This window comes from Telopea speciosissima, chromosome 1, assembly GCF_018873765.1.
Source record: "Telopea speciosissima isolate NSW1024214 ecotype Mountain lineage chromosome 1, Tspe_v1, whole genome shotgun sequence".
Classification (NCBI taxonomy): Eukaryota; Viridiplantae; Streptophyta; class Magnoliopsida; order Proteales; family Proteaceae; genus Telopea; species Telopea speciosissima.
In genome coordinates, this window is record NC_057916.1 from 22665691 (window position 1) to 22680339 (window position 14649).

Below are 14649 nucleotides of genomic sequence, written 5' to 3' on the forward strand. Positions count from 1 at the left end.
GCCAGTGATCCGTGCTTGCCAGCACTAGGGTGCACATTACGATTGTCGAAGCCCTTGCATCGCCGCTATCTTTTTCTCCGTCGAATAAATCCAGTGTTCTCCATCTCAGGTGTGACTGTTCCTTGAGCATTTATTTTTTATTTGAATTTTTTGCTTGGGCATATAAACAAATCACTTAACAATGGAGAAACACGCTGTTCCAATTGAGATGATCAAATTGGAAAGCTTTAGTGGCTCTGAGTTCAGTTCTTGGAAAAGGAGGACTCAGTTTGGATTGAAGTACCTCAATATTTTCTACACTGTAGTAAATAAATTTTCTGATTGTACGGACCTAACTGAAGCCCAATGGATAAGTGATAAGGACTTTTGCAAAGACTACCTATTGAACTACCTGTCAGATAGGCTAGCAGAGACCTATAGTAAATATGAGACTGCAAAAGAGATTTGGGAAAACCTAGAAGCCCAATTCAAAAAGGAGGAGGACCTATCAAAAACTCACTTGGTTGACAAGTTTATGGACTTCAAGTTTCAAGAAGATAAGGAGATACTTTCACAAGTAACAGACTTTGAGAACTTGAGAACAAAATTGAACCAAGAAAACATTTCTGTTGTTGATGCATTCTTAGTGGGTGCAATTATCTTTAAGTTACCCTCTACTTGGCATTCCTTTAAAACTGAGATGCACAGAAAGAAAACACAAGTGGGGCTGGATGATCTCAAACGGTTCATTAGAATCGAAGATGAGAATAGAGCCAGGAATAACTTAGAGATGATGAAACAACAACATGCATCTGCCAATTTGGTTTCACAACCCAAGAAATATCCTAGGCAGTCCAAGCCACCTAAGAAAGAACCCCAACAGTTGGAGGCCAAAAAGACTAATTTTAAAAAGAGGGGCAAGTGCCGCAATCGTGGAAAGTGGGGTCACTATGCATCGAGTGTAGGAGTCCTAAGAAAGGGAACACTGACACACCACGAAGGAAGTTCACATCTTGGTGGACAAGACTGAGCCTACTAACTTTGTTGTCATGATTGGCAAGGGTAAGGGGTTGGCCAAGTACATCTTGATTGGTGGTTAGACTCTGGAGCGACTTGTCATGTTTGCAATAGCAAGGACCTGCTCACGATGTTGTTCAAGTAGCGGTAGATCGCCATTGTTGCAAATGGAGACGTCGTGGAAGTGGCTCAACAAGGGACAGCGAACCTGGTTCTATCATCAGGTAAAATATTAACTTTGAAAAATGTTAAAATCTTTCCTGGTTTTGAAAAGAATTTAATTTCCATTGGAATTTTGCTTGATGCTGGCATGTCTATTATTTTTAGTAGTGGTAGAGTAACATTGTCTATTAATTCCTTTTATTTTGGATGTGCTTATAATTTGAATGGTATATTTAGGTTGAGTTTAGCTAATGAGACAATAAACCAAGTTAACCATAATTCACTTGATCAAATACTACATTGTAGGTTAGGACATGTGAACTATAGGAAAATGCTCAAACTAGCTAAAACTCATAATTTACCATTAGATACTTCAATTAGATTTAACAGATGTGAAGTGTATGCTCAAACCAAAATAACTAGAAAACCGTTCAGACCGGTTTCTAGGAGCACTCAACTTCTTGAACTTGTACATTCTGATATTTGTGACTTTAAAAGCTACACAACTAAAGGAGGTCGGAAGTATTTGATAACATTTATAGACGATTTTTCTAGATATTGTCATTTATACCTGTTAAAATCTAAAGATGAAGCATTTGAAAATTTTAAAATTTTCAAGAATAGGGTAGAAAATCAGTTGAACTTGAAAATTAAAAGATTTAGAAGTGATAGGGGAGGAGAATACAAATTGTGAGTTCAAGGAATTCTCGTGCCTCTGCGAGCATAATCCTTGAAACTACGCTCCTTACTCACCTCAATCAAATGGCATAGCTGAAAGAAAGAACAGGACGTTAACAGAGATGTTAAACTCCATGTTATTGACAACTGGCATGCCCTCTTGCTATTGGGGAGAAGCAGTATTGACTGCAAATCACATTCTAAATAGACTACCACATTCAAAACTTACTTCTACACCTTATGAACTATGACATAATCATCCCTGTAGATATGACACTCTTAATGTTTGGGGCTGTGTAGCTTATGTTAGGATACAAGACCCTAGGAGACCTAAGCTGGGAATTAGAACAAACACTTATGTATATCTAGGTTGTGCAGAAGACAGTGCTGCAGATCGATTTTTGGATCTATCAACCAATGTGGTGATAGAATCTAGGGATGTTATAGTCTTTGAGGATAAATTCCTTAGAGATAAAGGCCTGACCTTGCCTGGTCTGACTGAAGTGGTTACAGAATCACCTTTGGAATCTGAACCAATTGTTTCTGACACTACTCCCATAATGTTCCTTGAATCAGAATCTAGAAGAGTATCTACTAGAGATCGAGTACCCAAGAATTTTGGTGAGGATTTTGTGACCTACCATTTAGAGGCTAATCCATCCACCTATAAGGAAGCGATGAGATCTAGAGACTCACTATTATGGAAAGAAGCCATTGATGAAGAAATGAACTCTTTAATGCAGAATGAGACTTGGCACCTTGTTGATCTGCCTAGAGGGGCCAAGACAATAGGGTGTAAGTGGGTACTGAAGAAGAAACTTAATTCGGATGGGTCTATAGCTAGGTATAAAGCACGATTAGTAGCTAAGGGCTATAAGCAGGTGAGAGAGATAGATTATTTTGACATCTACTCCCCGGTCTGCCATTTGGCAACAATAAGGATTCTTCTTGCCATAGCATCTATTGAGCACTATGTTGTCCATCAAATGGATGTAAAAACGGCTTTCTTTAATAGAGACCTAACAAAGAAATCTACATGAACCAACCTGAAGGGTTTGTCATAGAAGGTTCTGAAAACAGAGTTTGTAAATTAAACAAATCTCTCTATGGTCTTAAACAAACACCTAAATTGTGGCATGAGAAGTTTGACAAGACAGTAAAGAGCCTTAGTTTTCAAACCAGCAACTCGGATAAGTGCCTTTATTTTTTGTCTGAGTCAAACAAGGTCGTGATTATTTGCTTGTATGTAGACGACATGTTGATTCTAGGTTCTGATCTCTCTGTAGTGAGTGACATTAAAGAAACCTTGTCCAAAGAATTCGACATGAAAGATCTTGGTGTGGTAGACACCATTCTTGGGATGAGAGTAAGCTTCAGTGAGCAAGGGATCACCCATAGTCAGACTCATTACATTGAGAAGCTACTTTCTAGTTAGGGATACAGTGATTGTAAACCGATTGAGACACCCTATGACTATAACAAACGGTTGAAACCTAACACAGGTGACACCGTGAATCAATTAGATTATTCTAAACTGATTGGTAGTCTCATGTATGCAAGGAGTTGCACTAGGCCAGACATAGCCTTTACGGTAGGCATGCTGAGTCGTTTCACTAGTAATCCTGAAAAAGAGTATTGGGATGCCCTATCGAGGCTGATGAGATATCTTAAGGGTACTCAAGGTTATGTTTTATGTTATACTGGACATCCTCCAACTTTGGAAGGATATTCTGATGCATCTTGGTACTCATATTTGGGAGACAACAGATCCACCAGTGGTTATGTATTTACACTAGGAAGAGTAGCTGTAGCATGGAAATCCAAAAGACAGACTAGTATTGCTCTGTCATCTATGGAATCGGAACTTTATGCTCTAACTTCTGCGGGAGATGAAGCAGAGTGGAAAAAGAATCTGATCATGGATATTCCATTGAGGAGTTTTAAGTTAAACTCTATATCTATATTCTGTGATAATCAAGCAACAAAGACGATTGTGAATAACTCACTCTTTAATGGTAAGAGGAGACACATCAAGCTGAAACAGGAACAGGCCATGCTGAATTATAGAGCAGAACAAGGGATTATCACTTTGATTGATGTGAGATCAAAGGATAATACGGTAGATGCCCTTACAAAGGGATTGAACAAAGATCGAACATTCAAAACTACAGGGGAGATGGGGTTAAAGACCATTTAGTCAGGTCTTAATCTAACCCCATATTATTTTGAATTATTCGAATCTCATCTAGCCTTGGTAAGCATTCGGGACAGTTTACATATTTCAGATAACTTAGTTAGGTTACTAAGTATGGGGGTTTGTGAAACCATTCCAAACTTGATGGTGTAGCAAATTTTCATGTGAAGTCTCCTTACTTTGTTATTTCACAAAGGAATATGGAAAATGTCTGATATGTTTCAATGATATTGTGCTAGTCTTTATGTCATTTTAAATTTGATGACATGTCTTTCATAGTATGGTGTACCATTCCAAATTTGATGATACAACATAAATCTATGACTGATATGACGAACACAGTATTCCAAATGAAAACATGGTATGGTCCTTATGATAGAGACTATATATGATCGAGTTCTTGTAAAGAAACTTGATGATGACGCTTATTGTTTTTTTATTTACCTTCAGCCATATATGAAATGTACTAAGTTCTTATTGTTGAACTAGATACTATTGTGCAAATGATTGAATTCATAATATCTTATGAAATTCATATTTGACAAATTACAGAGAATGACGAAGATGGAGAAGAACGGTTGAATCTAGATCTCGATGATGATGACTTACTTGATGAGTAAAGTCACATGGATTGCAAGGACTTTTCCTTTTGATTATTTCTTTTGGTTTAGCCACTTGCATGTGGAACTTTGGATTTATTGTTGGGTTTAGTTTTGATCTAAAACCCTAGTTTTATTTCTTGAAGTTTACTTATTTCTTATTTGATTTATTGGATTATTGATATTCAATTTATATTGATTCAATTATTGATTGAACAATGGTTCCTATACATGTGTAATGGATATATGTAGAACATAAGAGGAGATTGTAAGGGTATTTATGTAATATCCCTTCATATGTTCTAATATAATCCTACTTGTGTTAATGCCCAGGCTGTGAGGGGCAATCTAGTAATTAGCCCATCTGACCTAAACCCTAGTTTCCTTATATATACTAGCTGGAGGCAGCAGTCTGGGTATTCCAAACTAGATACTCAGGGTGTAATGCTTTAAGCAACCTTGTGCTTAAAACCCTAACCTTAACAAAACCTTTCAACAAGTTCGAGATGATTCAATAATCAAGTCACAACAGTTTTGCCTTTCCAACAACAAATCCTATGGTTGAAGTTGGGAAAAACTAGCCAAAGCAATGGTTTTATCCTCCCCCAAGAATCAAATCTGATATCATTTGGCTTCTTCTATAAAGGTTACAAACCCTCTCGAAGAAAAACCCTTCTCAAAACATGATCTCCTTTTTCTTCTCTCACCGACTCACACTTTACTACCTCTCTTCGTGCTCTCCTTTTCCAAGGTGACTTGGTAAGGTGACATGGCAAACAAAATAACGTCTGAGCCAATCTCATGGGTTGGACCCAATAACAATCTCCCCCTCCAGACCCATGAGGAGTCCCCCCCCCCCCCCCGGTTCTAGAGTGATAGATAGCATTCTTATTTACATCCATAGCACTCTGACCATCGCACTTCACCACATACCTAGCTAGACTGCTTCAAGCCTAACTCTTGAATAAATCTCTTTTACCGCAATATTTCTTTGCTCACTTCAATAGTTGCTCTATACTCGGCTTATGTAGTGGCTAGATCAACACATTTGTGGTTGACTGCCATGAAATAGCTCCCGTACAAAAGTGAATAAGACACCTGAAATGGATTTCCTGGTGTCCAAGTCACAGCCATATTTGCATCCACAAAATCATGCAATACAGTTTGTGAGCCTCCAAAACATAACATAATTTTATATGAGCTTTTTTTTCTTTTTCTGGTAAAGATTTACTTGAGCCTTTGAGGTACCTGAAAATCCATTTCATTGTTGTCTAGTAAACTTTGCCAAAATTGAAAAGAAACCTACTAACCACACTAATGGCATGTGCAATATCTGACCATGTACATTCCATAGCGTACATCAAACTCCTTATTGCTACTGGATAGGGAACTTTCTTCATTTCCAATTTCTCCTCCTCTCTTGAAGAGTATTCAATGAAAGTTAACTTGAATTGATTGAAAATTGGTGTGCTAAACAGCTTAACATGTTTCATTCAAACATGAATGATGATGGAAGAGGAAATATTTGATTGAAACAAAGTAGGCACCAATCACAAAAATCTTATAACTCCCCCCCCCCCCCCCTTTTCTCTCTGTCTCTCTCTCCGAAAAGTGACTGAACTCGGGACTCATGCTTGGCAGGCTTTCAGTCTGCCACCTTGAGTTGAAGGCATTTTATCCCTATTATTTATAAGCTTGGCATGCTTTTTGACTCCCATTCATGGCTACAATTGTTCCTTGATTATGGTGAATATCTGTAGTGGTCAGCCATTATATCAGATACCATACAATTATCACTGGCAATTCTTGAAGGAACATAAAAAAGAATAGGAGGGGGAGGGGGGGGGGGGGGGATTGCAGAAGCTATGTAACAAAAAGTTTTGCAGATACCTGCATGTTTACAAAATCAACTAGTTCTCACTTTCATTCACTTGTGGAAAGATATCACACCTTAACCAAAAAAAAAAAAAGATATCATGCAATATACAGACATCGTCAATGATTACCATACAAAAAGATCATCGTAAGGGAGACTATTACCATAAAAAAGAACATGGCAAGGGAGACTATTACCAAAAAAAAAAGACATGGTAAAGGAGACGAACAAATCTGGTATCTGAAAGAATGTCATACAACAACCTACAGAAAAGAAAATGAATACCAACAGCCATGATTGACCTGAAGGTTGAAAGCAATATTTACAGATAGCCACATCCATATTACTTCATTTTCTTGTTCTGTTTGCAAACCCAGAATGTCCATGTCGTCATGTAAAATGGTGGAGGTTCTTTTGCAATTGCAGTTCAGACTTACGATAGCTACAGAAAACCCAAAGTCGATAGAAACTTGCGTAGTGTTTTGCGACCCCATTCAACGTCATTCTGCACAATATCATCATCATCATCATCATCAGTTGGCTGCAAACAGGACTCCTCTTCCTCGTTGGTTAATTGAGGTTTTTCTGCAAACCCATCGACATGCAACTCTACCTCCGGCCCATTACTTGTCATCATCATATTTCTTTCTTCCTGACATGTAACCTCGGCGGGTTCTTGCTTCTGAGGTAACTGATTTTTATATGGTTATGTGATACATGAAACAAAGACAGGAAAGGATGTCAAGAACAATCTTCCATGTTACATGATGCCAGTGCAATGCAAACTTTAATGGACAGAATGCTGAAACATCTACCACAGATTAAACTTAAAATGTAAAGGGTATCAATTCTATTAAGTTGAAAGCACAGCCTGATCTTTTATTGAGCAACTATAAGAAGCTATGTTTCCCTCTTATTGTGCCTTGTCACTTCAATTTCTAAGTTCAGTTGCTGCAGGAAAGGCATCCATCAGATGTGACTTATGAAGACTGGGCAACTTCAATCTACGATTCCCAGATCCATTGCTCTCATGTTATTCAATGGAAGTGACGATAAGCTGCAGTTTTTCACCTCAAACCTCCCCCATCTCTTAGCAAATAGTTTGAAGCTAAATAAATTACAGTTCACAACCAAACACTTTTTCACACAATGGGGCCTATGAATTCAAACCGCCAGGGTCAGCGGAAAAAAAAGTGATTGATTCCTTGCTAAGAATAACAAGAAAAAAAAACACACAATGTTTTCAAACAGTTACCTCAGTTGCACTGTTGTCATCAGCTTCACCAGCTTGTACAGGGACATCAGTATTGTTGACTTTCTCAACTTTCTGTGGATAAGAATCTTGAGTTGTCATTGTTGGTAATGGACTCAAGCCAGGTACCAGAACAGGACCTCCTTCATAAACACCGTGGTTCTCATATTTCGAACTTAAAACTCCCCCATTACTTTGAGTTATGCTCTGGGCAATGATGAGTTCCTTGTCTGCACTTGAAATGCTTTCTTGTTGTGAAGGAGTAATTTTCTCTACGGTTTGTAATTCCTTGTCAAAATCAGCTGTGTACTCTTTTGGATAAGTAATGTTCTCTGCAACAACTAATGTATTTTCTACAGTAACTACAGGATCTTCTTTCGGATTAGTATACTCTGAAGCAATCAATTCACTGCTTGCACTACCCATAGGTTCCTCTTTTGGACAACAAATGTTCTCCACAACAGTCAATCCCTCATTTACATTATCCACCCCTTTTGTAGCAACTGGTTCCATGATTGGGTTAATCATTGGCTCCTCTGTTACTTTTTGAATATCAGCATTTTCCCAATCTTCTGAAACAATGATAGTGTTCTTAGTTTCCCAAGTCTGCAAAAGCCGGTCTGCGCCTGGTTGCCACACAACCTCTCCAGTGATTCCTTCAAGAAGAAACTTGAATTGTACAGACTTTCCAACAGGTAGATCCTATTCATCACAGATCCCACAAATCAGAACAGAGCAGTCAATATCCAAATTTTCTCTCTCCATGGATTACTTCTTACCAGCTCAACCGTCCAAATATGTCCATCTGACCATTCCAGCGGTATAGCATTTGAAGGGTCCCACAAACCAAAGACAGAATCATCACCAACAAGGAGGAACCTCTGACCAAACATACACTCCTTCTGTAATTGAAATTTCACATGAACAGTCTTTGACTGACCTGAAGTTGAAATGGTAAATTAATATATAGACAAATGCAAGCATTATTTGATTCGAAATCAGATCACCAATAATTCATCCTTAAGAAAAAGGGAAACGAAAATATGAGAAGTAAAACTTACTTGCTTGAGACTGATCGTCTACAGTCTCCCAGCTCACCTGCAGAGATGATCACTAGATAAGGCATTATTTTACTTGTGATTAAGCTCCAAAAACAAAGAATTTCAACAATCAATTGTGCAGAATTATTTCCTTAAAATGAGTTGCAATCAATTATTTACGTAGGATCAAGAACATTATTCCAGTCTCTTCCCTCCCTCCCCTCCCCCCCCCACAAAAAAAAAAAATTTAAATAAACAAACCTCTTATAATCACTATTTTGCCAAGTATCTCCTTAAATAGCATCAACTATTTAGAGCATTTGGCTAATATCCACTGGCACCATGGTGGCTGAAATTTTTTATGTTAGGACTGATTTACCAATCAATGGGGTAGCCATATCACCACAGGCCAAGAACGTATTCACTATTGTACATCAGGATTTCTCATTTCTTCATATAGTGTGAATTCTCTTCCAGCATAGGCAGTAATATAGTGTGAATTCTATGAATTTTCATTACCTCCTAGTCTAAGCTAATGCACTCATTGCTAATTACGAATTAGACAACAACAAAAAATAATACCCAAAAAGAAAAAGCAAATTAAAAAAGGTCCAAAGAACCAGACTACAGAAACGAATATAGACGCAGAGAGGACTGAGAAGAACAAAAGAAACTTGAGAACAAAGTAATGAATTCAGTAAATAAGAAAGGGATAGATCAGAAGAATAAAAGAAATTAGACTCATCACAATCGTTAACAAGACCATCAAAGAATAACAATAAGTAGAGAAGAATTCAAGAAATACTAAAATCAAGATCAGAGAAGACACTTCCCGAAGGAAAGGAACCAAGGATAGATCTAAGATATAGTGATTAGGGTCGAAACCCTAAAATACTGGTGTGACAATGGAAACTAACTACAACAGCTGAAACATCTCCTAGCCGCACCAAAAGACAGACAAAAAAAAAAAAAAAAAAAAAAGAAAAGAGAAGAAAAGAAAGTGGAAAGAAAACAGAATCAAAGAAATGGATAATCCAACGAGTATTATAACCAAACTTTGGGGTTGGTTGGGGGGGTGGGGGAACTGCGGAAGTCGGAATAACCAACAAAATGATCATCAGGGTAGGGGTAAAACTAAGAAATCAGGAGGAACCTTATTTATAAAAAACCAGAAACTGAAAGAATTAAAGCGACAGAAGTACAAGAAATGAATACAAAGATCGAGCGAAATCGATTACTCACGAAGAACTCCAAAACAGCATAAGATGAGTGGGGAAAACGAAAATCTTTAGCTTCCGGAAAATAAACAGTAAGTGATACCTTTGCTTCCGATGAGAAACATGAGGATGCAACAGACTCAATTGCCTTAAATTGCAGAGGAAACGAAAGTGAGCAATCAAGATTAACGAGTTTCTGAACCCCAAAGAAACGAATTTGTGAACTATTAGAAATGGTTCTTGAAGACAAGTATGCTCCGCTAGTGTAGTTTTCTGCAAAAATCTTCGGCGACAAAGTTGTAAGGGCCTCCATCGCCCAATGCAGCAGAGCTAAGCTGTGCCTATTTTTCCGTTGTTCGAGAGAGAGAAAAAAAGAAAGAGAGAGAGCACGCACGAGAGTGAAGAAAGTGGAGTGAGCAAGTAATGAAAGAGACGACGACAATAGAAATTTTTCTTAATGTAGAATCCAGTTCGAGTGGCCACAGATGTCGATGACGGGGGCCTTAAATAGGGTATCAGAGTGGAGAAAAATTCAGAGGGGAGCCAGTTAACGGTTTGATTTCATGTTAATAGGTAACTCTGACACTTGGCAGTTTCCTGCGGCACTCAATATGAGGCCACCGTGAGACAACCAATAAGGTGATAGAGGAGCCAGGGACATTAATAGACACGTAAGTTTTATTTTTTTATTTTTTTATAGGTTGGAGACACACACACATTAGTTCATTAGTTCATTAGTTCATTAGTTAGAGGACTACATAGGGGGAAATTATCCTCTCCAATTCCTAAAGTTCCGCATTCCTGCAGTGCTAGGTGGAGCTGCTGACATATGGCAGTTCGGACACATGGTAATGCTTGGATGTCCGAGCTGCCATGTGTAGACATCTCCATCTAACACTGTCGCCCTACTGAGTTTTAGGAATTGAAGACGCTAATAAGCCTACATAGGGAGGGGGCAGATAAGAGAGAGAATACGAGGATGATTGAGAGAGACACATAAATTTTGGGTAAAATGTGGCGGTTCGACCCTAAATTCACCTCTTAAACGCACCACCCTCAATCTAATCGTTGATTTAAAAAATCAAATCCTAATCGTTAATTCACTTTAATGTTTAACTGGTACCATCCATAAAGCAACTTAACCCTTTCCTACCGGTCTCTCACCCTTCTCCGGCAATGACCTCCCTCACTTCTCACGAACAACAATCTCTCTCCTCCTCCGACTCCAACTCCATCCCATGCCATTCTTTCGTCAAAGTTGAAGCCTGGGTAGAGAGCGAATTAAAATCCTTTACAGTGTAAACATCTTGTGATGGCTTGAGAGTTCGACATGTGGAAGAAATTTCATCCAACGGTGTCTATTGACATTATATATACATGTGTTTATCTCTCTTCTCAAATTCAAAATTTTTTAATTTTTTTTTTACATGGGAAATATTCTTTTTTTCTAATGTTAATGAAAATGTGGAGATACTCGGAAATCCCACAAACCAAATCTCTCTCTCTCCAAGTTTGGACTTTTGGTGTTTTTGGGGTTTCAACTTTCAACTTCCAAGTTTCGGAATAGAGGGGGCAGATAAGAGAGAGAATACCAAGATGGATAAGAGAGATAAATTTTGAGTAAAATGTGGCAGTGCGACTTTAAACTCACCTCTTAAACGCACCACCCTCAATCTAATCGTTGATTTAAAAAATCAAATCCTAATCTCAAGAAGCGAGGTCTCGTGATCAAATCTTTACCGCTGCATAATTTCTTGGGGCCACCCGCTTGAGGCTCACTAGGGCCCAAAAGTTCTCGGTTCGTGCGTGGTGTGGGGGTCATGTACGAGCCCAGGGGGGATTTAGTAGGCCTAAAATCGAATACCCCTTCAGTCTCCCAAAAAAAAAAAAATTCAAATCCTAATCGTTAATTCACTTTACCGTTTAATTGGTATCATCGACAAAGCAATTTCTCCCTCGCTACTCACAACGATCTCTCTCCTCCCACCACTCCAACTCCATCCCACCCCAATCTTTTGCCGGAGTTGAAGCCTGTGTAGAGAGTGGATTAAAATCCTCTACAGTGCGGACATCTTGTGGTGCATTGCAGTGCAGGCCTAAGGGCTCAACACGTGAAAGAAACTTCATCCAATGATGTTTATTGACATCATATATACACATGTCTATCCCTCTTCTCAAATTCAAATTCAAATTTTTTTTAATTTTTTCTTTACATGCGAAATATTCTTTTCTTCTAATGTTTAAGTTTGGACTTTGGTGTCTTTGGGGTTTCAACGTCCAAGTTCCGGAATGATATATAATTGATGGTGCGTCCATGCGAGGTCGAGGTTGTTGAATCCGTGGTTCTTAATTACTTTGGTTAAGCTCCTTGCCTTCGACGTTAAGTTGGGTCAATAGTCTCGAGGCTCCAGCTACCAAAATGTTCTCCATTGAGAGAAGCAACTTGTGGGTTTTTTGGGTGGATGTTTCGAACTCCCAAGTCCTTTAACCATTTTATAAGTTAAATTAGGGATCTTGAAAAGTGTTAACTTAAGATGCAAAATCATATAAAATATCAAGGTAATACTTAATTTAATTTAGGAGGTATTCAATTTTTAGAAGTGTATTTTGGTGTTTAAATTTTAGCAAATATTTATTTTTAGTGTTTGATGATTAATGCTATTGTTACTTTGAGATGAGATGGTGATAAGTAGGTACTTGCATGAAAATCTCTCTCTCCTTATTTAATGATGTGAACCTCCTTATATATAAATTGATATCCATCGAAACTTCTATCATGCTTCATGTTATTAACTAGACGTGTATATATGATGTTAATATAAACAGGAAGTGTGTCAATCCCTCTCTCGTTAAAGTATGATGGGAAAATGTTTTCATTGTAGGCCGAAAGCATTTCACTAGTAGTCCACTGTCTTGAGACATGGAAGGTTGCTAACCCTTTAATTAAATCACATTCAAGGTAGCAACCCTTGGATTAACCACATTCAAGGCTGGGGCTTCATCTTAGCCATATTGCTAGCTTGGATATCTCAAGCTTGGAGCTCCATCTCTACTCATAGTGCCCTCTGTTTTATATTTTAAGTTGTTAGAACAAGGATGTCAAAGTTAGATTCTTAACCATTTCTCAAAGATTTACTCAAGATTCATTTGCACCGTGGAAAGATGATGTAGACAATATGACTATAAAATTTGGCCACCAACAACCTTGTTTTTTTTTTTTTTTTGGTAGAAAACAACCTTGACTTGAAGTTAGTGAAAATATCATATACTTTCACACCTACAAGATTTGGATAAACTTTTAATGGATCCATCGTTACAGGAAAATATTAGCTTAAAAACAAGCACAATGATGTTGCAATTTCAATTTTTAAACTTTCCAAAACTGTCTTCCTTGATTAACTTATCAAATGTTTGCCATGTGGCAGAATGGAAGGGGATGAAATTTTGTGGAATATGACTCATAAACTACAGCTATCAAGGAATGAATACACTTGGTACTTTGGCAGGTCAACACAATGTACAATGTGGAAGATTGATGTGGCAATTTCGATTTTTAGATATTTCTAGAATGGTTTGGATTGGTCTCATGTCAAATTTTAGATATAAATTCAATTATATACATATATTGTGGTTTGTCCTTGTATTTTTAGTTGTTTATTTCTTTTCAATATTTTCCATGTTTGTTATGGATTTGTAACTTTATTTGCCACTACAACTTTATTTAGATTGAAGGTTAACATTGAACAAGGAAGGAGAGAGAGAGAGAGAGAGAGAGAGAGAGAGAGATGGTGTAGCCTCTGCTGCTTGTGAAAATCATCTTTTATTTTTTTTCAGAAGTGTGGATGACATGCAAAATTTGAGCCCAACTAAATTACCAAATGGATAGATTTTTTTTTTGGGAAAATATCAGAGAAACCTTTCTCCCCGCCGTTAAGCACAGTTAGCACCCAAAGTAAAAAAAAGTTCATTTTACCCTTTTAGTAATTTCAATAAAAAACTCATACAATTCCATCATCTTCCCTGTTAATGTTTTTTTTTAATCAAATAAATGGGACCCACCTACTGTTTATTCTTCTTCTTCTTGCTTGTTCCTCTTCTTCTTCTCGTTCTCAACTGAGACTCTCATCCGTCACCACCACCACCACCACCTGTGCAACCTCCAGCCCACTTTGCGAACCCCAACCTCCGCAATAATCTACCGCTGCAATCGCCGCCCAAAGCTATACCCCTTGTAACCCTCCCTTCCCTGCAACCCCACCCCATCCATGCTCTCAGTTCTGCAACCCTCGCCCGCTATACCCTCTATTCTGCAAATGTTTCATAGAGGATGTGAATAGTGATTCATATCTCATAAACACTATATTTCCTCAAATGAAAACGAATCATAGCAATAAAAGAAACCCCTTTGTTAACATTACTATTGTTCTCTTTTCCCCCCACCATGCTCCCCTGTCTCACTATGCCGAAAGCCCCCAATTCCCTCTCCTGTAATGCTCCAATAGTGGCTTTACAGGTTTTGAGTGTCATTGATAGCTATAATTCCACCAACACCTTCAGAGGCAATAAAAGAAGGTAACTTCTTAGAGCTCCCATGAACACTGGAACCAATAATGGAGATTTCAATCAAACGATGCG

The 14649-nt window shown here is 38.0% G+C and overlaps 1 protein-coding gene across 1 annotated transcript; it reads right to left on the bottom strand.

Annotated features, from left to right (window-relative positions):
• Nucleotides 1–6747: 6747 nt before the first annotated feature.
• LOC122648708 lies at nt 6748–10434 on the bottom strand. Its single transcript, XM_043841933.1, has 5 exons — nt 10118–10434; nt 8819–8855; nt 8537–8697; nt 7761–8459; nt 6748–7196 (listed from the first exon to the last, which is right to left on the bottom strand). The coding sequence occupies exons 1-5, from the start codon at nt 10325–10327 to the stop codon at nt 6948–6950; spliced, it is 1356 nt and encodes a 451-aa protein (XP_043697868.1). The 5' UTR covers nt 10328–10434; the 3' UTR covers nt 6748–6947.
• Between the last annotated feature and the right edge of the window lie 4215 nt (nt 10435–14649).

Bases quoted from the DNA above. Each gene is read 5' to 3' on its own strand.
- LOC122648708 (XM_043841933.1), bottom strand. From the start codon at position 10,327: ATGGAGGCCCTTACAACTTTGTCGCCGAAGATTTTTGCAGAAAACTAC. The intron at 8,856-10,117 runs GTATCACTTACT...TCATCTCTGCAG, and splicing joins GTTTCTCATCGGAAGCAAAG to GTGAGCTGGGAGACTGTAGA. The intron at 7,197-7,760 runs GTAACTGTTTGA...TATAAAAATCAG, and splicing joins ATGACAACAGTGCAACTGAG to TTACCTCAGAAGCAAGAACC.